The sequence below is a fragment of the Corvus hawaiiensis genome, chromosome 6 (genome assembly GCF_020740725.1).
Source record: "Corvus hawaiiensis isolate bCorHaw1 chromosome 6, bCorHaw1.pri.cur, whole genome shotgun sequence".
NCBI lineage: Eukaryota > Metazoa > Chordata > Aves > Passeriformes > Corvidae > Corvus > Corvus hawaiiensis.
Window position 1 is genome coordinate 50,170,020 of NC_063218.1, and position 24,444 is coordinate 50,194,463.

At 41.9% G+C, this 24,444-nt stretch overlaps 1 protein-coding gene across 7 annotated transcripts in view; it reads right to left on the reverse strand.

The window, feature by feature from the left end:
* The window catches only part of KCNC1 (potassium voltage-gated channel subfamily C member 1), a 125,685-nt gene that overhangs the window by 15,467 nt on the left and 85,774 nt on the right, over nucleotides 1-24,444 (reverse strand). The window contains exons 2-4 of one of the 7 annotated variants that reach the window (XM_048307758.1): nucleotides 22,862-23,795; nucleotides 6,080-6,268; nucleotides 1,916-4,357 (exon numbers count right to left, since the gene is read on the reverse strand). In XM_048307758.1, the coding sequence (XP_048163715.1) occupies nucleotides 4,314-4,357; nucleotides 6,080-6,268; nucleotides 22,862-23,795 (1,167 nt within the window). In that variant the 3' untranslated portion in view covers nucleotides 1,916-4,313. Of the gene's footprint in view, nucleotides 1-1,915; nucleotides 4,358-6,079; nucleotides 6,269-22,861; nucleotides 23,796-24,444 lie in introns of those variants that run through there. The other 6 variants (XM_048307759.1, XM_048307756.1, XM_048307757.1 and 3 more) reach the window with 6 other exon arrangements.

Here is a 24,444-nt window from a genome sequence, read left to right on the forward strand (position 1 = left end):
TTTCAGTGATGTATTTTCTTTTTGGCCCTGAAACTTTAAGGAGGGACGAGGCAATTTACATGAAAAATCACTTTATCCAGATTAATGACTGCTGCACTTGACTGTTATTCCAGCGGTTTTAGCTAGATGATTTTTTTTTTTTTTGTTGGAATGAGAAAGCAGAAACCTCTCCTCAGAAATTTCTTCTATCTGAAATTGCAATTGTGGAGACATATCAGGTTGGTCCAGAAAAAATGAGTAGTTCCTTCAGGCAGTCAGAGGAAAGGCTATATGTGTAGAAGGTGTGGTTGAGCTGTGCTTTAAATGTTAGCAAGTAATAAGCCACTAATTGCCAGTGGGTTCAGATGAGGGGCCAGCACTGGTTCTTAGAGCTGGGAAATGACTGCTGAAAGCTGAGTTTACCAGGGAGGAAACACAGATGTTCATTTCCAGCAGGAAACAGGCAGAGTATAACTGAACTGCAAAACCAACTTCTGCTCGTATTGCAATGGTGGGAACTCAGAAGGCATTACTGAAAGCCTGAAGTCAGAATCTACCCACATGTGTAGGTCTAATGCTTTAATAAAGATATGTACCTCCTGTAGGGAGAGAGGGCAGGCTTGAAGGAATTAATACTTTAATCATAATACCCAAGCAAAAGCTCCTTAACTGCAAGGCAGCTGGGATGATGTGGTAAATTTCTCTTAGGATTCAATGCAACAGCTTCTTAGATCTTCCACTTCTCTTGTTTCCCTCTCTCCCTGTGTTGTCAGAGCTGTCACTATTGTGCAAGGAGAGCTCTAGGGTCAAACAGATCTTAAGCTTTAGAGCGTTTCCTGAAGGGCAGTGGATGGGAAGCATGATTCTGTTTCTGAAGGGTTTATAGAAGTCACCCAGAAGACATGGTTACCTCAAATCAGAATGAGCAGAGAGGAGAGCCTAAATGAAAATGGGAGTGGGGGAGCTAAAAACGTAGCACAGAATGACAATTGTACCCAGCCTGTTCTCTAAGGCTCAGATATATGCAAAGTGCAGTGAAAGGTGAAGACCTACATGGGATTTACAGGGCTAAATTGTTGGTATTCCTTATGGTAATGGAGAATTAACACTGGGCCCTTGAGTCAGTGTTAAATAAAAATTGGGACAGATAAATCTATTTCTGGATTCTTAATACATTATAAGAGGAAAAGTTGTTCATTAAGCAAATCCTGGATGAATCTGGATTTTACCTCTGAAGGTAAGAAATTTATCTTCTGAGAATGACGACATAGAAACAGTGTGAGGAAAATTGTTCTTGGGAGAAACTAAGGCAGAAATCAAGTACATAATGCAGTATCAAGGACTACGAAGGAGTTTTCTAATTTTGTACAGTCAGATTATCAGCCTTTCTTCTATTCCTAAAACACAACTTGAGGTCTTCCTTGCTTTTCTTTTGGAGTAGAGTTTTGTGACGACAAGGTCCAGCTGTAGTTGTGGTTTTTGTTTATAATTTAGCACTTACCAGAACCATGAGTGTATCTTCTGGGTTTTTTTGGGTTTAATCTCTATTTCCTCCAGACTGTAGGGATACTGTTCTTTTACATTTACATTTCCATCAGCAGTTGCAGCTTGCCTAGGAGATTGCCAGCTCTTTTGAAGTTCCTCACATGAGGATAAAGGTGTATATCCTTCCTTTATAGAAGTACTTTACCAAAAATGCTCAGGCAACTAGAGTGCTGTTGGCACATAGTCCATAGCTGTTATTTGTAGCATCTAAAATGAAACTTAATCCCATTGTGTTTCTCAGTTCTTACTGGTGCATGTTTTGTGTGGCAAATCAAGTGCGACTCGAACACCTGGATTTCTTTCAGTTTCGTATCAGATGGACTGGTGTGGTTCAGTGAAGAACAAGTGAAGGACGGGGCCCAAAGAAGTAAGAAAAACTGAATTCATTTAATCAGCTAAAAAGACAAACATTTATTATTGTTGGGGAGGGAAAAGGAAGATACCTAGATCATTATAGGGGTTTTCAATCTTCCCTTGTAAAATTACTAATGGTGTGAATTCTTTAGACATTGGTTGTATCAAGTGTTTGCAGGCTTCATTTATTATCTACTAACCAATATTAGCATTGTAGAACCAAAGCAATACCAAGCTTTTCTCCTACATTTCTGTTGAGAACACTGTATTTATTCAAGATTTTAGAAGCAAGTCTCTGGAAACCCCTGATTGCTTCAGAAAAGGATTCCCCTTTACACTATACAGCAGGCACTGAAACCATGATACAAAATTTATTTTCATGCTAGAATTGTTTTGCATAACATTGTGCATGCATTTTACTCAGTACTAAATTGCATACAATGCTGTTGTCTTGTTTCTTAAACTTTGAGACCATTTATACTTGAGTATTTTCCTGATTTTGTACTATAAGTCCCAGTTTTAAAATAACACCTCTTTTGTTTAAAATTCATACTGATTACTTAATATGAACAATTTATGAAGGGTCTTTACGTTGGATCTATACATCAATAAAATACAACATAACCAGAGCTGGAAAATTAACCAGCTGTTACTGTCAGGTCCGAAGGAAGGTCCCATGTGTCACAAGCATGCCAACAAAAACAGACAGGAAAAAGTTTTTCTTATTTTTATACACTTCTAGTTGGATTAAAAGTTCTTGATTTCCACGTCGGTGTGATGAACTGTGAAGGCGTGGTCAATATGACCGATGACTGCCTGATTGCACTTTTTAAAACCATTACTCTGTATCTTGTATACAAAAAGAAGCGATCCATAGCAAAGAAATGTACAGTTTTATAATGTTTTACATTTTGGCTACAACAATGTATGTAAAAGTAAAGAGCTTTGAAAGAAAATATATAACTTTGCTTTTTTTTTTCTTTTTTCTCCTTAATCATACATTTGCAGTGTTTCTTGTGTGTGTGTTGTTTTGTTGGTTTTTTGGTTTTTTGGTTTTTTTTTTTTTTTTTTTTCATTTTCATTTTTGTCTTCATGCAAGTCATGCTATGGAACAAAAAAATAGATTAAAAAAAAAAAAAGATCTTCTACAGTTTTGTTACATTTTGGCCGTAGAAAAAGCCTGCATCTCTAGTACAACTCCAGAACCACGAAGAATCATCCATAAAACCTGCATGGAGCGAGTTAACTTTGTCCAAATGAGAAGGTCTTCTATGCCTGCACAGTTCCACAGAGATGTTTATTAGCCATCAATGTTCATCTCCATCTTGCCTTGTCAGGTCACTCTGACTGCCTCTGTTGGCATATATTTAGCAATGACTGGACTTTCTTTGCAAAGATCTGCATGTAAAGAATACAATCAGTACTTGAGCTTCTTTCCTGCGCTTTTCACATCAAGCTCGGCATCTTAGTGTTAAAGGAAGGAGGAAAAGGTGAGATAGCTACATGCAGAGGCAGCCATATTCTTCTTCAACAGGATTTTTTTTCCCATGCAGTCAGCCAGACTGAGACCTCTCTACAGTGTGTCTGAGTATTGCTTTCAGCTTAATGTAGGTGCCCATGCAAAGTTTCATCCTACTGTGCTTGTTTGCTCAAACTCCTGCAGGGTTCCTATGGCTCAAAAATATCCTGAGAAAAGCAAAATCTTCCATCGTTGGCATGTTTCAGCATCGACTAAACGCCTAACCCATTCCATACAGAGCCAGTAGATCCACCATTAGCCACAATAAGCATATACTAGCAGGATGCACCAGGAAGGAAGCCATCTGGTGCATCTACCCTTCGTCCTATGTACTGATACCATGCAGCACGTATGGCCCACCAGTACTACGCCAATGCCTGCCTATTGTCATCTGAGTGCTGTTTAGGAGTGCTGTCACCTAAGCATCAGAAGTAACACCATTTCCAGCGGGTGCTACTGTGAGACATTGCATCTTCAGACTTAGTCACCTGGACTATATGCAACATCGCATAGGCTAATTGAAAGTAAAGCTTTTTAGACCATTCTCTGCTACTGATCCATGCTACAAAATAGATGGGATGGGAGACCAAGAACGTCTCACTGGGCTAGGAGAGCTGTAGGGCGCAGACACTGAGGATAATCCTATCGCTTTTCCACTTATGCCAGCTATGCTGTTAAGGCTCCGTGACATTTCGTAACCTTCATTTAAAAGAAAAATGCAAAGTACAGCATTGGATCAATGACAGAATGGACTAAGAATGAGGTCAACATTGTAGCCAGTTCAATAGCATCTGCATGCATGGACATGCCGAGAGTAGTATCGCTTGCAACATGACTCAGAAGGCCGTTGAAATACAGAAAAAGTTTAAAATATATACATTTAAAAAAAAAAAAAAATCATCATTTCTCAAGATGGTCAGGCTATGTAATTGATCCTACAGGCAGCAACATGGTTGTACCCTAAAAAAAAAAAGAGTCAGTGGGAGGGATTTTCTATGTCTCCGTCATACACTCACACATACCTCTCCCTTCCACTTCATGCATTGTGACCTCAGGCAAAATTAAGGTTTGTGGTATCTTTGTGGGGCAGGAGGGGGAAAAGGCAGCAAAATCCATAGAATTTAATGTGTTGCTATAGAGATACTACTCCTTTGTTCTCAGCATTAAAAAAAAAAAAAAAGAAAAAGAAAGAAAACAAAATTGCATGCATTCAGTTTCCCTCCCTCCCCCCCCCCTCCCCTTTCTTTTTCAGGCATGCATGTAAACAGCTCAGCAAGTGTACAGAGAGTTGCACAAACTATGGATGAAATTCTGTTGGAACAACAATTAAGATGCTCTCAACGTGTTTCAAACAGGCCAACAATATGCTGACGTATATTACTCTTTAGCCAACCAGCCTCTGTTTCATTCAGGAACGAGAGGCGGTTGCAGTGCATCGTGAAAACCATACATTCCCCATCCCAAAGGATGTGCCATTTGGAGTGTTCCCCTGATCCACTGGAACCACCTGAACTCGCCCAGGCTGAATGAACACGGCCAATGCTTATCCAATACAGAATCAAGTAAAACGCTTTGCTACAAAGGTAAATTTTAGAGGATATACTTTCATATGAAAGTCTTGTGGTCCTACTATATCTTTCTTGATGATAAGCTTTAGACTTATAAATACATACACTATCTATAACTGGCATTTACTATAACTATTGCCCATCATACAATGGCACATGGGAATTCTATTCTCCATACTCAGTGTATGGTTACGTCATACAATCTTTGCAGCTTTAAAATATTGACTCTATCTTATACTATATACAGTACACCAGTGGTAAACACTGATTTGAAGAGAGTGAGTTGTTTTCCAATTTTCCCATTCCTTATCAACTTTGATGCATATAGATGTAACTCTAATTTTGGGTTTATGTGGTTTCCTCACATTAAATTATTTAAACAGTCTGTTTTAAGAAGGGAAGGCTTTTAAAATGTGATTTTACTTCTGTTGCTAAATAGATTATTCTGACCATTAGCAAACAAAAATGCAGTAACTTCTGAGAGAAGTCAGAAGTCTGAGAAACTAACTAATAATGATTTATTTATGAAAGGATTTTAGATGGATTGTTTTCTAATTTTAAGACACCTGTGCCAACAGATGTTCATGCTTTTCTTTCTCTGTTGAACTAACCAGCTATGAATATCCAAATATTTTGTTTTAGTGCTCTGTTAAGGTCACTGAATAGTCATTTCATATTTCTTGAGGATGTTTTGCTTTTGTGTTTTATCTATTCTGTCTGCCACCTCCAAGTCTGTGCTCCTCAGAGTCTGCTAGGCTCTGTGAGCTTTCCAAGTGGCAAACCTTCATTACTATGATACATTAATTGGTCTCTCCTTACAGGATGGGCTAATTTAAGGACATAGTAGAGCATTCCCTACTAAAGCTTCCTGCACCGGCTGGGGTGGAAGACTCGACTGCCTAGCATAGCTGCATGGGGTAGTTACAGCTCCTCAGGCTTTTCTTTCTGAAAGAAATAGGTTAGAAACTCCAAATGCAGACATCAGGTGGTGGTTTCCAGCCCAAACGTGCATCTCTACAGCAAGCGCACTATCGCGTGCTACAGCTAAGCTGACTTTCTCTCAGTTATTTAAACCAGTTGCTAACTATGTGGTTACAGGGCCCCAGCTACATACCCTTTCTTATTCCTCCATCAGGCGGGCAGGGATATTCCCCGGTTGATAAGAGGAAGCAGGGTCCATATCTCTCCCGAGTGCCAGAGCGGGTAAAGGGCAGGCCCTCATCAGGCGTAATAGCCTGGTCTATGTGGGGACAGTCTTCGTTTGCCAGCGCCGCCTTGGCCACCTCACCATTCAGTTTCGAATCTTCAAACATATAAGCAGAAGGCTATTGAAACACTATGCACTGTTTATTAGAGTTCCAGCTGCAAATTAAGGGTTCACAGCTAAAGACTTCTATAGCGACACTCTAAAAGGTAGCACATCTGTCCTAGACACTGCGTTCATGTGCACTGCACCAAAATAAAATCAAGTCTGTTAAGTGGGAGGAGAAACAAAAGGTGATCCCGTTAGGTGTGACAGCAGCCACCTGTACGTCCGCACTGAGGGGCCTTTCAGAAAGGGGTGTGCAGTGGTTCCTAGTCCTGCGAGCAGAAGACTGCGGTTAGAAATCACAGTATGTTTTCGCATGACATCGGATGGTGCATGGATGACCTGTTTGTCATGGAGCCTACTGTCACTCAGAGCTCTGGAGAGGCAGTGGACTGAGAGTTGTGTTCTAGCATTTGAGTATATTCTGTTTGTGCTGGTTTACACCTGTGTGCGATATTACTGAGGGGGAAATTCCTGCTCTTCCCCTCCCCAAAATTTACCCAGATGGTTTTATAGCATTTCTGGTATCAGTCATGCAGAATGGCTGTACACGTTTTAGACACACAGAGTACGTTACGTATGGAAATACGACAGCAGAACGTGGATTTAAAGAAAACCCAATCCATTTTCTGATGTTCTCCTCTGAAACACATACAGTATTTGCAATGCCAGCACAGGACACTACATACACAAAACACTACAGCAGGCCATGAATTTGGGAACTAGATAGAGTAAAATTTACTCTTGGCTGTAAATAATGAAAATAGGTTGTCAGATTTACTCATTTTGCTCCACACATTCCCATGAGGATAGACTGAGAATCATATGTTTTCTCTGTGTGACTGGTTTTACATTTATAAAACAATTTGAAGTGCTATTTAGTGTAGGATTTGTTTTAGGGTTTTAAAGTGCAAATTAGTGTATTGAGAATATACTCGAAATATGGCACAGCTCGATATGAGTATTTTGGTTGCAGGGAAGGAAAAACAGTCAAAATGTGCTTTCTGAAGCTCCACAAATGCCGAGATATGTTAACTGAGTGGTACTGGCAGCATCCTACACCTCGGTTGCACAATGCTTATTACCTAGACACTGTAAGGCAATGGGTGATCCTGCAAGTCTTTAAGGAAAGAAACTCAATGGATAGACTTAATTGCAGCGCCTCTTCTACATTCATGTACTAGCTTGTTCTAAATGCTCTAATATTGTTATTTATTTTGCAATTATTTTGAAGCCAACTAATAAAACAAGCCCCAAAGAAAAAAAAAATACAGTTAGGTAGGGTTTGGAGGTATGATTTTGATTCTCTGATGGACAACAGATGAGTAGAAGGCAAAAGTGTTTTCAAGTTATATTTGTTACTTTGCGCACACACACACACACACACACACAGATGTATATGACACACACTGTGCATCTATCATGCACCAGTAATTGCTTTCTAGGCCTTTATTTTTCTTCTATTTAGATGTCACTGGTTTGTCACAACATAAACAGTCTTTGCTGCACATCTCACCTCTGCCTTCATTTTTCTCTGTGCAGAATCAGCCAATTATTTCCCCTGAGAGGTAGTAATGTTTTGTTTTGTTCCGTGAGCAATGAAATAATTAGGTGTCTCTCAACACATTTAAACACGTCGCAAAAGCTATAGGGGCATTTCAATACTTGTGGACACTAATTTCAATAGGATTCTAAAGTTTTAAGGTTCCACTGAGTTGCAATTCCTCTCTGTTCATAATAATCACTGCTATTTAATACACTCTGCACAAAAACCTGGCACGGCTGCCATAGAAACCGTGACACTGCAGGTACTGAGCTGTGTATTTAAAAATCACTTAACTGTGTTTGGGGAGAGCTGCAGTCCTCCTGGGGATGAGCAAAGAACTGGGCTGCTTCATAAGCCCCTACTGCTACAAGCTGATGGCTCTAATCCTGAAATGAGGGAGGCAGCTGAGTCAGCAGATCTCTGCATTGAAATCTCTGAGACACCCACTGCTGCTCCTGAGCCCAGGTTTGCAAATGAAATTGCTGGTGATGGAGGGTGAACTGGTCCATTTCAGGAGCTCTGAGCAGAGTGGTTGTGGGTCAGGCTGCTCACTGGTAACAGCCACTGATTCTTTTGGAAGCAGCCTGCAGGCTCTGTTGTGCTTGAATGGCAACAAAATTGACCTTCTTCGAATTAATTTCTTAAATTGCATTATAAATCTCTAGTATCTTGAGCTGGAACTTGCTCTTACAGCCCCTTCAGGGTCCCTTAGCACTGATGATTTTTCCTCCAAGTTTGTTAAAAATCCACAACCTTGTTATTTTATTTCCATTCAAGAGGAAGAGAACAGAGTAGCTGGAGATGTGGGCAAATTACTGAACTGTCCCTTGAACATTAGAGTCATGGGCCATGCCTTAGGGATCATATTCTGGATAGCAATGCTAATCCACAATGACAATTTGGGTGAATATTTAGGAAGCAGAGAAATTGCCAGCACAGAAGACTGCACCTATTGCTGATGTATATAAGTAAGCGCTAAGTTGAATAGTTGTGTTCCAAACCACTGGCTACAGCACCTAATTGTCTGGAGGTATGTGATTAGTCTGTTATGGGAATAAAGAAAACATCACTGATGCCATCAGACCACAGTTAGAAGTTCCCATTGTTTTAACTAGCAGATTCACATGCTGAACAATTTTAGGAATAAGGTCTAAAGATGGAATGAAACTACATTATTTTACATTGATTTCTCAAGTTGCCATTTGCATGTTTGTTTTTTCCAAGATTGACCTTGTGTTTGAGAGAACTCCAGATAAAGAAAAACTATGCAAGCATTGCTGTCTGGGGACTCTGAGTCTAGTTATACTAATGACAACTATTTCTAGGTGCTTAACACTTCTAAGGGTTGATTCTGACCTGCCAAATTCACATGAGTCTTTCCATCCCTGCTAGCAGAATCTGAAATAGGCTTGTACAGCATTTTTTGTTTTTTAGGTTCTGTTCCATGAAGAGAAGTCAATATTATCATCTCTGCTTTACAGATGGGTAAAACTACCATGCAGTGAGGTAACTTGCCTGCTGCTATGTAAGAGGTTATTTACAACAAAATCTTCAGACTCTCAGCTTGGCACCTTATCTCCCTAATTGTCCTATCTGTGAATACCTAGCTAACTGCACCAGCTCAAAACATTCTCCTGCAGAGATTTGGCTAAGAGGCTAAAGAAAGTATTCAGCATATTTCCCAGGTGAGTAGTTTGTTTCACAACTACCTCATTTGTGTGATTTCCACTTGTGTTTTTTTTTTTCCCCCTATCTCATCCCTCTTCATTTGCAGAAAAGTATCTTAAAATTCCTTGTGTGTTTCCAAGCAAATGCTGGATTTCAAAATGGGGGGAAGAGATTCTGAAAAATATCCCAGCTTAGGAGAACTGCTGGATTTTGCATTAGTGTACTCTGCTTATTGTGGAGAAGCACAGTAGATCTGCCCATGTACCTGCTGCTCTGTGGCTCTCTCTTTTGCCACAGCAAATGGTTGCAAATTGTCATAGTGGCTTTACCAGTGCTACTGGTTTTGATTATAAGCAAGATTCTGACACTGACTCTCCAGCTATTTGAACTGTATCTTATGTTCAAAGTATCAGTGGACATAATTGTATGATACATTTATTGACCTCAGTCTGTGCTTGGAAATGTGGCACTTGCACTGAAATGGTTCCTGCATGGGGAAAGTCATGCCAGTTCTCTTCCCCGGGGCAAATACTGCCATTCTCCAAACAAGAAACAAGTTCCTGGTCTACCCTTCTCACTGTACATATTGTCAGAAGTCATGTGTGGGTGAGGGATGGTGGCAATTCCCACTGCTTCCTCTCAGGATTGTAGCTGTGCCCCCCAACCCCCACCTCTTTCTCTCCCATGTGTCTACAGACCTGTGCAGTGGTCACTTATTCCAAAGACTGGATGAGTTGAAAGGTACTCTCAGAGGGGATCGTTTCCAGTGTTTACAGGATCACTTTGACTGAAATAGGAGTGAAAGAACCCCCACAATTTGTAGCATGGTATCCAAGCATAGTTACCCATGAGTCAATATCTGAGTACATGGACTGTGACAGATTCTTCCACACTGTGCTGAAAAATATGGGGGTTTCTCAGCTCTAGATCAGAAACACAGCAATTAAGAGACATAGTGCTGGTTTTTTTGGTCACATTAGGTCACTGACAATCTCCTCCAGAAGAACAGAGACTGTCTTTCTCCTACCCTTGTTTAAAGATCAAAAGAGACAAGGACACAGCTTGAGTACCTACAGCTTTCATAAGTGGCCATTGGGTGACTTCAGAGCTTTGCAGCCTGTTACAAGGGAAGGGTTTGACAGGCAGGAAGCAGGCAGGAGCAGCTGAAAACAGGGCCAAATGTAGTAAAGTAAGTTGTTTGAAAGATGAAGATCTTGCTGCTGGGGAAATCTTGTCTGAGTAAAGTTACATTTCACTCCCCCAACCCATGTACACCTAAAAATTAACCTACCACTTCTCTAGATCTCAACTGTGCTCTTATAGTCCTGATCCCAAACCTGGGACTGCCATTATTACTGTTGGTGGATAGTCCCACTCCTGATCAATTGAATGTCCTTTGGTTCTTTCTCAGAACATGAGGGTCATTTTCATTTTAAACGTGCCCCTAACCCTAACACGCACAGTAGCTGCCTGAAGTGTTTAATGAAGAAGGATCTCCATGAGGTTCCCTAACAGCAGAGGCCTTTAATCCAGCTGGCTCACTGAAGAAGGTATTGGTATGTGTTCCATAAGTTAATTACTCTTCTGTATTTCAGTGCTGTCACACTCTCCTGGTGATGTAAAAGGGTTGTTACTGTGGCAAACATTAGCTGTGTCATACTCTGCTGGCAACGGGAAACTCTTCTTGGGATGATGGGTTTCCCTGGCTCTTGGGCTCGTGACAGAAAGCTACAAGAACAGGGGTGGCACGGCTGAGGTGAGGGTGGAGAATTGCTGTGCTCTAGCTTTTCTTAGCTACAAGCCTATTATCTGGAAGTGGGAAGTAGAGCAGCCGTGAGGCTGCTGGAGGACAGATTTTCCCAGCTGTCTTTATCTTAAAAAAAAAAAAAGCGCAAAGATTTTACATTCCTTTTTGCATCCTGGTTTTGCAGCATCACTTTTGCCTGACACTTCTTGTGCTAGGCAAATGATTATGATGAAGTTGAGAGTAGGAATTCAAGTATTCAAAGATATTTACTTTGATTTGTGGAGGAGTTAAGAGCTGCTTGTTGTCTGAAAATATCCATTGACTTTATATCCCTAGATTTCACTTCCCTAGTCAGCCAGCTAGGGAAGATACCTCACTGGACCTGTTGCTTGTGAACAGAGAAGGACTTGAGGGTGATGTGATGGTTGGAGGCTGTCTTGGGCACAGGGATCATGAAATGATAAGGGTTTTGATTCTCAGAGAGTAAGGAAGGCAGATCAGCAGAACTGCTTCCACGAACTTTTGGAGGCAGATATTAGGAGCCTGGTTGACAGAGTGCCTTGGGAAGCAATCTAGAAGGGCAAGGAAGTCAGGAAGGCTGGACATCCTTCAACAAGGAAATCCTAAAGGCACAGGGACAGGCTGTCCCTTTGTGCTGAAGAACGAGCCGGTGAAAGACGACCACCCTGGCTTAACAGGGAGCTTTGTCTGGAGCTCAGAGGGGGAAAAAAGGTGAGTTTATGACCTTTGGAAGAAGGGGCAGGCAGCTCAGGAGGACTATGGGAATGTCATGCAGGGAGAAAATTTGAAGGGCCAAAGGCCATCTAGAACTCAATCTGGCTACTGCCATAAAAGACAATAGAAAATTCTTTCTATAAATACATTGGCAACAAAAGGAGGGCTAAGGAGAATCTCCATCCTTTATTGGATGTGGGGGAAAACATGGTGGCAGAGGATGAGGAAAAGGCTGAGCTGAGTAATGCCTTCTCTGCCACAGTCTTTAGTAGTAATGCTAGTTTTTCTCTGGCCCCTGAGCTGAAAGACAGGGATGGGGAGCAGAATGAAGCCCCCATAATCTAAGGGGAAATGGTCAGTGACCATTTAGACACACACAAGTCTATGGGGCTGGGTGAGATCTGCCCAAGGGTACTGAGGGAGCTCATGGAAATGCTCACTGAGGCACTTTCCATCATTTATCAGCAGTCCCGGTGCACTGGGGAGGTTGGCAATTGTGATGCCGAGTAACAAGAGTGGCCAGAAGGAGGATCTGGGGAACTACAGGCCTGTCAGCCTGACTTTGGCACCTGGGAAGGTCATGGAGCTGATCATCCTGAGTGCCATCATACGGCACGTGCAGGACAACCAGGGGATCAGGCCCAGCCAGCATGTGTCTAGGAAACATAGATCCTGCTTGGCCAACCTGATCTTCTATAACAAAGTGACCGACTTAGTGGATGAGGGAAAGGTTTTCCACAGCATTCTCCTGGAGAAATTGTATGCTCATAGCTTGGAAAAGTGCACTGTTCACTGGGTAAAGAAGTGGCTGGATGGCTGAGGCCAGAGACTGGGGGCGAGTGGATTCCATCCAGCTGGCAGCCGGTACCAGTGGTGTCCCGCAGGGCTCAGGGCTGGGCCCAGTCCTGTTCCAAATCTTTATCAATGATCTGGATGAGGGGATGGAGGGCACCCTCAGTCAGTTTGCAGGTGACACCAGCCTGGGTGGGAGTGTTGATCTGCTGGAGGGCAGGAAGGCTCTGCAGAGGGATCTGGACAGGCCGGATCCACGGGCTGAGGCCGATGGTGTGAGGTCCAACAAGGCCAAGTGACTGGTTCTGTCCTTGGGTCACAACCACCCCAGGCAGTGCTACGGGCTGGGGCAGAGGGGCTGGGAAGCTGCCCAGGGGAAAAGGAGCTGGGGGTGCTGGTGACAGCAGCTGAACATGAGCCAGCAGTGCCCAGGTGGCCAAGAGAGCCAAGGGCATCCTGGCCAGGATCAGCAGTCGTGTGGCCAGCAGCACCAGGGCAGGGATTGTCCCCCTGTACTCGGCACTGGTGAGGCCACACCTCGAGTGCTGTGTCCAGTTCTGGACCCCTCACAACAAGAAAGACCTTGAGGGGCTGGAGTGAGTCCAGAGAAGGGAAATGAAGCTGGGGAAGGGCCTGGAGCACAAGTTCTGTGAGGAGCAGCTGAGGGAGCTGGGGGGGTTTGGCCTGGAATAAAGGAGGCTCAGGGGAGACCTTATCACTCTCTACAGCTGCCTGAAAGGAGGCTGCAGCCAGGTGGGGGTTGGTCTCTCATGTGACAAGCAACAGGACAGATGGAAATAGCCTCAAGTTGTACCAGGGGGGGTTTAGATTCGATATTAAGAAACTTTTCTTCACCAAAAGGGTTGTCCAGCATTGGAACAGGCTGTCCAGGGAAGTGGTTGAGTAACCATCCCCAGGGGTATTTAAAAGTTGTGTAGATGTGGCACTTTGGGACATGGTTTAGTGGTGGGCTTGCAGTGTTGGGTTAGAGGTTGGACTTGATGATCTTAAAGATCTTTTCCAGCCTGAAGGATTGTATTATTCAATGATTTCTCTCTGAGATGTTGCATGGAAAGGAAATACTTACAGTAAAATTCTCAACTCTCTTGAGTTCCTTTAAGCCAAATTCCACTCCTGTTAGCAAGTTGTTTGTTTTAGTTGCCTGGATAGTGTTTACTCTGCATTAATATTCATTGTCCACTCATCAATTGCATCAGTATAAATCACTCTGTTCTTTTATGCTGGTCTTCATGGAAACTCTGCTGTGCTTCTTCACATATTAAGAGAGGGTCAGAGCATAACAGCAAATCAGGTAGTAAAGGAACTTCGCACTGAGACAAATATGCTTTTCTTGAGTTGGTACATGGCTATAGTGATTTCTGAGTTCCTGACAATTAAGAATAATCAATAAAGTTCATGCTGTCCCTCTAGAAAATGATCAGAATGTCTATCAGCTACTTTTTACCATTCTTTAAAAATAGTTTATGGGAGTAATTGGGGAAGATTGTAAAGCGAAATGCTGTGCTCAGGACATCGTTCAGCAAAGTAACAATTATGCTTCTGTGCCAGACCATCTTTGGCTACAGAAATCAATTTTATAGGTTACAGAGCCTCACACAGGATTAAGAAACATGAATCCCATGGGTAGGGACTCATTTTTGTTGTCGTTTAATCAGGTCCTTAGAGTGAAAGGGATATAACTATATTAAATTAGAAAAAGAATTATGGAGAAGATATATTAAACCACAGACAAAGGATGACAAAATGATGAAATGATGACTTGGAGAGCATGGAAGGAAGTATAGCATAGAGAAGAACAGCATAGAAAATACGGGTTTAGGCCTTTGAAAATGAGCAATGATATGTTGACATAGGCACCACTGGTTTTCAAATGAGAGTGACAAGAATCCTAGATTGGTAGGTTTGGGAGTGTTTTCTTCTGGAGAGTAATGAAAATTAATTTTTCCCATGCAGACTATCTGAAAAAAAAGAAAGTAATTTGACTAAATAGCTCTATTTTCATACCAAGTACTTACTCTTTGCATTAATACCTTGCATCAGGTTTTGTGTCACAACCTCAGTGAAGTTACCTATAGTCTGTGACATTCCTGGTTCTTTTGCAATAAAGAACTGTATTGTAATCTCCTCGGCTGCCCAAGATGGAGCTCAGGTTGATGGGAATTGGAGAAAAACTTCACAGAATAAAATGTGACAGTCTGTAACATACACAAGTCGCAAGCAACGTACAGCAATAACAAGTAAATGTTAACAAACAGAGTGAAAGAGAGAAAGAGAAAAAAGAGAGAAATGTGAAGAACATGTAAAAGAATTAAGATTCCTATATCACAACTTCATTTTAGTTACCCCAATATGCTAAGGCCATTAAAATCAGTATCTTTATCTAGGTATCTTTATTAGTTTCCTGATTTTTATATTACTGCATATTTTGAAAGTTGTTATGAAGCTCTTCTGAGTAGATCATACTGAAGGACTTCACACTGGCACGAGAGCAGAATTTAGTATGCTACATGAATTATGCAGAATCCTTCCAACCCAACCTACCTCTTCAACATTTACTCACCACCATGTCGACCTGGGTCCCTCCAGGAAGCCGTGTCCCCCAGGAAAGGCACTCCAGTGACGGTGGTGACCGTCTCTCCCAGTACTAACTGGGCCAACATAGTAACATCACTCCCAGAGAATATCACCCTTGAGAGGTACTACTTCTTGAAGTGAGGTGACAGTATGTTGGCTGCCTACCTACTGGTACTGCCAGAGAAGTACAGGAGCTCTAGGAAAGTCAATCCAGTGCATCTTGCTATTTACAGGCATTATTGGATATGTGCTTAATGCAGTGCTGAGAACTGTTGCTCCTGGAAATCCTGCATTGCAAAGAGCTCTGGAAGATCCTTCCTAGTTTCATCCTGTTCCTTCTGGGGGTTTACTTATACCTATCCTGAACATCTGAGAGTCTCACTAACACCAGAGGGGTTGTTGACAGGTCAGGTAGAGGTTGCAGAAAAATGCAGTCAGGTGAGTCATGTTACAATCTTATATTACTGCTCTGACTGAGGAATACAGTATGATGATCTATACAGTATGGAAGGTGTCTGAGACATGGAATGTGGATGAATGAATACAAAGAACAATGACAGCAGGAATGGTAGAGTGCTTGTTATTTTGGCTTTGTGCTTATAAACAGACAAGCAAGTAAACAAAAGGCTTGGAGAAAATACCCAGCAAGTATAGTCCAAGAGGGATACAAGCAAGTGGACTGGGCACAGAACTGGAACCTCATATCCTACACCTTTTTGCCCCTGGACTTTCGTAGTAACAGGTAAGTGATCTAGTGTTTAATTGTACTGCAGCAGAGATGCACTTGTTGCACAGAGGTGCCTTTTCTTGTATCTGTCCTGCAAACACCAACCATACTCCATCCAGCAGAAGGAAGAGATCCCAAGACTATCTCTCTCATATTCCAGGAATGCCTTCTGCACTGGATGGCATGGGAGCTGCAGTGGCAGGCATGTGCTTGAGAAAGAGGATTTACCATATTTGCATCTGCTTTGTGCTGGAGGATTGGCAGAGGCTGGCCTTATTTGGCTGGAGTGCTTGTATCTGTGTTTTCCCATGACTAAAAGTGCCTTGTGCTCATTAGGTTATTAAGGCATGAAAAGTCCTAAAATTTATTGTTTAGTTCTGCAATTGTTTTTTAGCTTAGTGCAGTCCTCTCCCTAAACACACTCAGCCTTGGCTCTGGCCCACAGGGTTTGTGTGGGGAGATTTTCTAATTTTAGAAATTTTTTTCATGTCTCACCTAGTGCCAGAGAAAAGTAGGAAACATAAAGCACTGTGATGGAATACATAGCTCCTCCTCTTTGTTTTCAAATTACTTGGCATAGAGGATGTTATTTTTTTTGCTCACATTCTAGAGTCAACAAACACCATAGTACAAGTAACACCCACCAGTTTTATCTCTACAGGAAGTGACAGATGAATAATTGTACAACAAGGTATTACATTATATTAGCTATAAATTCTGTTTTACATGTGACCCCTCAGCTGTGAGATTGCAGGAATGCCACATGGGGCAGGGGGCAAGGAATAGATCCAAAGTGCTTCCACAGAACTGTAGGCACTGAACTGAGAATATTGAGTTGGAGCTGCAGTCACCTGCAATCCCTTATGGAGAAGGGCACCCTCAGAGGACAGCTCAGCTCATAAATGAGTGGATTACTGTCTGAGGCTGCCTGATTCTTCTTCCAATATAAGGGGGACATCAGGCAAATGAAACTTAAGTTAGATGAGAAGAAATGAGTGTTATTCCTTTTGTTTTGAGCTGTCAGCAATTTCTCCATTGTCAGTGATATCAAGATGTGATCATTACCTCATTTACTATTTCCGAGTGAGGAGTTTTTAAAGGCTAGGAAGGCTAAGTATGGTGAGGAAAGAAAAAACACCTCCCTATTACCTTTTCCACTGCCGTTTTAGTATTTTTTATGTCCAACACATTAAAACACCCGAGCTTTTTGAGCTGAAACAGACCTAAACCCTTAGCAGTTGCTTTGCCATCTACAGTCCATCTTACAGAGAGGGGCAAAGGTTTTATGACAATAAAATTAGACGAGATTTTTTTTTTATAATGTTCAGAGACATTTGATCAGAGGATTTGCTTCCCTGTGGCTTGAAGGACCACCACAGTGACTACATACCTATGGCTTTAACAATGCTTTGCTCTCCATAAAAGCCACTGAGGTTCACAAGCTACAGTGAAAAGTTAGGCAGCATAAATGAGCCTCTGACAAGAGGTGCCAAGAGTTCCCAGCTCCCACTGAGCACTGGCACTAGAATTACAGTGCTCAGCACACTTCTGACGTTAGATGCAGTGTGTTGCACAAGGAATACAGGTTATTTAGGTTATGATGACAGAAGGGATGAAAAATGAAGCCCTGAGAAAAGAGCAGCTCCTTCAGAAAGTATGAGTGATAAAGCTGGAATGGGTAATTCCACACGATTTCTTTAAAAGGAGATCAGCTCTCTCTTGGGAAACTGCATTGAAATAATGGGTTCCTAACATCACAGTTTGTTCCAGTTCATCTGACCATGGAGTACACTGGAGTCACTGCAACTTTGTAGCTCTTGTCAGTGATAGACTTGGATTACTTTAACTATTCAGACATCAGGATAGTCTAGGACTGGGTTATTGAAAATTGGCTTTGGGGCAGAGAAATAGAAGAACCACAGAATGTTTTTCTGAAGCTGAAGTCTGTGTTAGTAATGACAGACATTTTCCCTCTCCTCTTAGGTGCCTCAATTCTAGTAATTTTTTTCTGTACTTTACAGATATGGAATTAATAGAGAATTTTGCCATCAGTACACTGTGAAAGAGCCTGCACAATACATTTGTATGCAGATAGGATATCCTTGGAGTATAGCTTAAGTGAAGCTGCATGCAGAGGAGATCAGAGAAGTGAGAAATTCTTAAATTGGCCATGTTAAAGTGAATATAAACACTGTGTGTGCTGGTATTGTAAATATATATATGAAAAGAATACAAGGGTGGGGTAGATCTCTGAACAAACCCCAAATAACCCATCTCCTTGGCTTATGTATTATGAATACATTCTTTAGACCATTGCTGTGTGGCACCAGACAGTACTGTAGGCATCAAATGAAGTTATAAATTCCATTCAAGTTCTAGATTTCTTTTACAGTGCAGGGAAGTTACATTCACTGCTTCATCCAGTGACAACTCTGAGATGTTACTATGCAGTCAACCTGTCCTCCAGGTAAGCACACAGCTCATGGAAGAGAGGGACTGAGGAGCTGAGCAACGTTTTCAAAACAAAACTGAGAGCTTTTAATATTTGTTTTTCCTGTTTTGAAGTTTTCTTACAAACTTGCACCTTAAAATATTTCACTATGTACTGAATTAAATTACTTACACTTGTAGGACAGTGTGAGTTTTGGGACAAAAATCAAGTTTAAGTGGTTGAAACAGTCTTTTTCTGTGTTTTTTGGTTTTGTTTGTTGGGGTTTTTTTGTTTGGTTTTTTTAAACTTCTGTTACGACACTAACTGTTTAGAATACTCAAGACGAGATAAAAGATACTGCAGCACAGCAGACTGTGGTTGACTGATTCTTATTTAGTTATATTCAACTAGTGGCTTTGCCACAGATTTTCAAGTAATTTTGCTCAATTAAATTAAACCCTGTGTCAACTGAAAATACTGGGGATTACTTCCATTTTCTCTTTACTGTCCACTTAGCCTGTTGGGTATTTGATTGCAGTATAGTAGTTGTCCTGTATAAAATGATGCCAAAATGAAGCCCTGATCTTGAACAGGGCCTGTAAAGAACACTGCAACAAAACGTTAATCCTTTGACATGGAGATGCTAGAACTTGGTGGGTGTATGTTAAGTGAGGGGACATGTGGTCCTCTACAGTGTGACACATCCCCAGGTCAAGGAGTTTTGGTCAAATTGGTCAGGTGAAATCTGCTGCTTTGTATCAGGCCCAGTTCCACCAGGCACTTAGAGCAGTATCTTGAGAATTTATAGGCAGCAGAAACTGCCTTGAAGACAATGCTTTGCATAGAGGAAATCCCTCCTTTCTTAATGCTGCTGGTGAATGTCTGCCAGCAGCAGTAGCTCTGCCATCCTCTACTCTGAAATGCCTTTCCTCCCTTCCGCTGCTTTCCCAGCCACCCACTGGTGGGATCAGATGGGATGGAAAACAGGAAGGGCTGCTGCAGGAAGGGGAGGTATGGTAGAATGAAATTCCGACATCTTTATATTGAATTAAAATCAAGTGCTCTTAATTAAAGATACCCTCCTGCCAGGTGTAGATTAGCCCAGGATTGAGCTGCTGAGAGTGTTTGGGACAAAAAAAAATTTAATTCCAACCTGCCAGACTCTAAATTCAAGGCATCTTTACTTTGTCTGCAAATGACCACAGCATTGCTGGCAGCAGCTGTGCAGCCTGTGGGCAGAGGTCTGCTGTGTGAGTGCTTGTGCCAGGAAAGTGCTCCTTATCCTGGGAGGAGGCACTGGGCAGAGCTGTGCTGAGCGCTCTGTAGAGCCCCCTTGGTCCTGAGGGCATGGACCAGGAACAGATGTGAAGTGCTGACTTGGTGCATGGGAGAGGGAGTCATGTGTGGAACTACTTCATGCTCAGCCCTGTTTGGTGATGTGTTTAAATCATTCCACCACAAATAATACATGGAATTAATAACTTCATGTGATGTCTTTTACACCTGAGCAGCGAAGCAGGCTTTTTGTTTTTTAATAACACCTGGATACAAATCACATGATCTTATGTGACCTAGACACTGTCACACTGAAGCTTTACAGTTAAAAATTAAAAGAAATATGCTGGACAACTAGGGCACTATTTTAGAAAAGTTAGGCACCCAGTCTGTGTTCCTAGTGCAATATGAACTACTTGTTTACAGTTAGGCGGTGTTAATCAATCTGAAGATTTTACAGTACAGGAAACATTCACTGCTTGCAAACCCCTGTTTTCATATAATGTGCAGGTGATAGTTTCAAAAACAAGTCAGTGCCTGTGAATGCTTTATATTACAGAAATGAAAATTAACATCCAAGGCAATGCAGATCTTGTCTTAACAGTTTGGTTCTGATCTTAGTATTTTTGCTTTTCTCCTGCACTCATATAGATCATTCCCTAATTGGAAGCTAAAAGATGCAGGCAATATTTTTTGCTGCTAGTGGTGCATAATAATTATCAGAAACAGAACTCCAGCTACAGTGTAGCAATTTTGTTAGCTGAAGTGTAAGTGTGCTTTGTTACTTCTTAAAATATATATGCTTGTATATGTATATAAAAATAGTCTCTCTTAATTATTGCAGAAGTAGATAAGTTGCTGCTACTATCAATACTTCATGGATATTGCAGTAACAGCTGATTTTTGAGCACTGATGGTGGTGAAACAGTTCCACATTGAACCAAAATGACACGTATTCTCAGGATACCAGTGCGGAATTGTACTGAACTCGTAGAGTTCCTGGTCCTCTAGTTCCCAGAGAGGACCAGGGTAGGTAATGGAAGGAACTCTATAAAGCCAGGGATTTCTGAGCTGATTTCACTCTGTAGCTGACTGTTAAAGTACCCCAGAGTCTGGCATCTCTTGCACCCTGTCATGGGGCAGTTGGCACATTGCTCATGGTAGGAGACACACAATATTGCTGTGCCCTCTTTCCCTCTTGATCTGTGATGCCACAAAGGCATCTACTTATGAGGAAGTTTGCTGCTTGAACATGAGCTATGATAAGCATTTGCAACCTGAGGGGAATGGATGATAAAATCATCGCTTGTGTGCGCCAAGGATACAATTGGTACAGTCTATCAGTCACGTGAATTGTGATTGGCCTGTTGCAATGGAAATAGCCTTTAACAAAAACAAAATGAAAGCTATTTACCTTCTGAATGGATTTTACATACTTGCACAGAAGGGAAAAGAAATAAGAAAGGAAGAGAAAAGAGAATAGGAAAGAAGAGAAAGATTCCCACCAGCTCTTCCCCTCCAAAATTAGCATTGGCATTGGTGAAGTCACACACAAAGGAAAGTTTCACTTTCTTTGTGCTTCTCACAATGACATCAACATGCATGGCTATGAGATGATGAGAAAATATCTCACTCACAATGAGTAACAAATCAGAATTTTCTTCAAAGCAAAAAAATGATAACACAAGACCATCATAGGTATATGCTAGCTCTTCCAAAACACCTCTTTTGAACTCTATGTCGGTTGAGAACACTTGGCTGGCGATCTGTCGTTTCTAATACAACACAGGGGGATATTTGGAAAAGGCTGAAGAATGTCTACTATGCAACTTGGCTGGAACATCTGCCAAAAATGAAGTTGGCATTGTTTTCAACAGGGTTATCTACTTTCAAATTACTCCATAGAATAAATAGTGATATTCCATGGGTAGAGGTAGATTATGGGGTTTAAAAAATCAAATTTGAGCCCCGTAATTTTGTGTGCTATAGGAGTCTCATAGAACTGAGATATTCCCATAATTAACCACTAGCCATGGGATATTATAATATATTCCATGGTGACTAGTATTCTTTATATTTCCCTCTCCCCTCCCAGTAGAATTAGTATGGTTAATTTTGCTCTAGTTTCACCTATTGCTAACATGAGTCAGTACAATTAAAAATAAGAAAGAGGCAATCACTGTTTAGGCCAAACCAGCCAGTAATGACCAGTCAGACCTTTTCCAGTTGGCCATTGCTGCTAGAAGGTTGAAAGAGCTGTAACTCACCAACCCATACTTGCAAAAGGAGCATGTTTTAGAAAATGTGGTTCAAAACTCTTCATAGTTCTAAATGCTAAATTCTAGTGGAATATTATAGAATAGATTGATTTGCATGCCATGGAATAAACATCCTTACATCTAGTCTTGTCTCATAGTGAGTCATTTTGCATTAGTGTCAAGAATTTGAGCTGTTGTTCTACTTTGCAGTTAATCATCAGAAAGAGACGGGATTGTCTCATGAATATGCATGATGGTATAGTTGTCCCTTCAACTTACTAGGCACCTAGTTTCTGTAATGAGATGTACAATATCTGCCATTTAAAACAGCTGAAAGGTCCCAAATGGGAACAAATGAGAAAGCATCTGGCTGTTTCGAATTCCAGCCCTGTTTTGTCAGAAAGCTCTGTAATTGCTGAGTACTTGGCTCCTACTCTGCTCTATGAAGCATTCAGCTCTCAGGAGCCTCTGAGATGCATTACACAGTCCAGCAACACAGCTGTAGAACTCTCAAAATTCTTCCACTAGATGTAACAGCTTTCCAAAATATCTTGAGACTTGTATGCCCTTAACCAGGACCAAAGTTTGGGCTCCTAGAGCATGCTCTCATCCTTAGTTTTGCTGATCAGCCTCCACTGTACCATTTGTCCCTGCAACCTAGACTTCACACATATTATTCACTGTGTGATGGTGGGACTAGAATGGATAAATGTGCTACCCATTGCTCTAAGAAAGCAGTCTGGCTGAATCTTAAATCACTATGCGGGATGGAGGTTAACGGTCAGATGGACATTCCTCTAAGAGGTTTCCTACCTGCTCTGTTAATTTCTAAAATTTCTTCTTGGGCCAGTGGGCAAGTGTCGCTCTGAGTACTGTGGTGTGGAGAGTTTACGACAGATTTACAATAATTGGGGGATCCCAGCTGGGGTGGCCTCGGGATATGCTTCTTTTTTTTCTTTGGTAGCTTCTGCTTAGCCATAGCTAAGGAGTAATACATTCCGAAATTGTTCACAATGACAGGGACAGGCATGGCAATGGTCAGCACACCAGCGAGAGCGCAGAGGGCCCCCACCAGCATGCCTGACCAAGTCTGAGGATACATGTCTCCGTAGCCCAGGGTCGTCATGGTGACAACAGCCCACCAAAAGCCGATGGGGATATTTTTAAAGTGTGTGTGTTCACTGGCACTAGGGTCATTTGGTTTAGCACCTATTCTCTCGGCATAATAGATCATCGTGGCAAAGATTAAGACGCCCAATGCCAAAAATATGATGAGCAGCAAGAATTCGTTTGTGCTGGCACGGAGGGTGTGTCCCAAGACCCGCAACCCAACGAAGTGGCGGGTCAGCTTGAAAATTCGCAGGATTCGCACGAAACGGACTACGCGGAGGAAGCCCAGGACATCCTTAGCAGCTTTGGAAGACAGGCCACTGAGTCCAACCTCTAAATAGAAAGGCAGTATGGCCACAAAGTCAATGATGTTCAAAGAGTTTTTGATAAATTCCACCTTGTTTGGGCAGAAAGTGACTCTCATCAAGAACTCAAATGTAAACCAGACCACACAGACACCTTCGATGTAGGTCAGGAAGGCTTCAGTCTCTGCTTCCCTGTAGTGCCGCACCTGGGTGTCATTCCCAATGAATTCAGTTTCTGTCTTGTTCACAATGGGGTTAAATCTCTCGTGGGTCTCGAGGCAGAAGGTGGTAATGGAGACCAGAATGAAGAACAGGGAGGCAAATGCCACATACTGTGGAAAGAAAGATATGAGAGAAATGTTAAACAGTAGGTTAAGTACAAGGGATTTCATTCTGAAACATCAGGGAGACACAAGAGCCGTATTAAATGTAAAGATAATGCCAAGCCTTCTTCCTGTGGGCTTAAGATGCCAGGTCTCACCTGCAAAGGCAGCCTAACATTCAGCCTGGGAGGGAAAGCAGTATATAAGTACATGCTAAAATCCATTCCTATATAGACAGCACCTTAGTGTGAGTATAAATTTGAGCAAGCACTTAAATCTCAGGCCTTTCTGTGGGATTTAAGGTTGAGGACATATTGAAATTGTACCTTCCTGAACTTGCTCTTGCCTTAAAGAGAGAGCACACCTTCCAGGACAACTGCCAGGCAGTACTTTTCTCAGCATTGTGTTAGCAGTATCGTGGCTGCTCCCAGATTAGTGAGAGCTGTGATATTTCAGATCTCAGAAAGGTGCTAGTAAATGCTAGTGGCATTCTCAGGTGGGCTCTACAGCAAGGAGCAAAGTCCTTGGCATCATCAGACTTTCTTGCCAAACCACAGACACAGGCTGAGAAGAGTCACATATCAAACTGACCTCTCAAATGCCTCTGTTCTCAGTTCCCTTCTCCAGAACTTTCGGGAGTGGAGGATAGGAGAGTAAG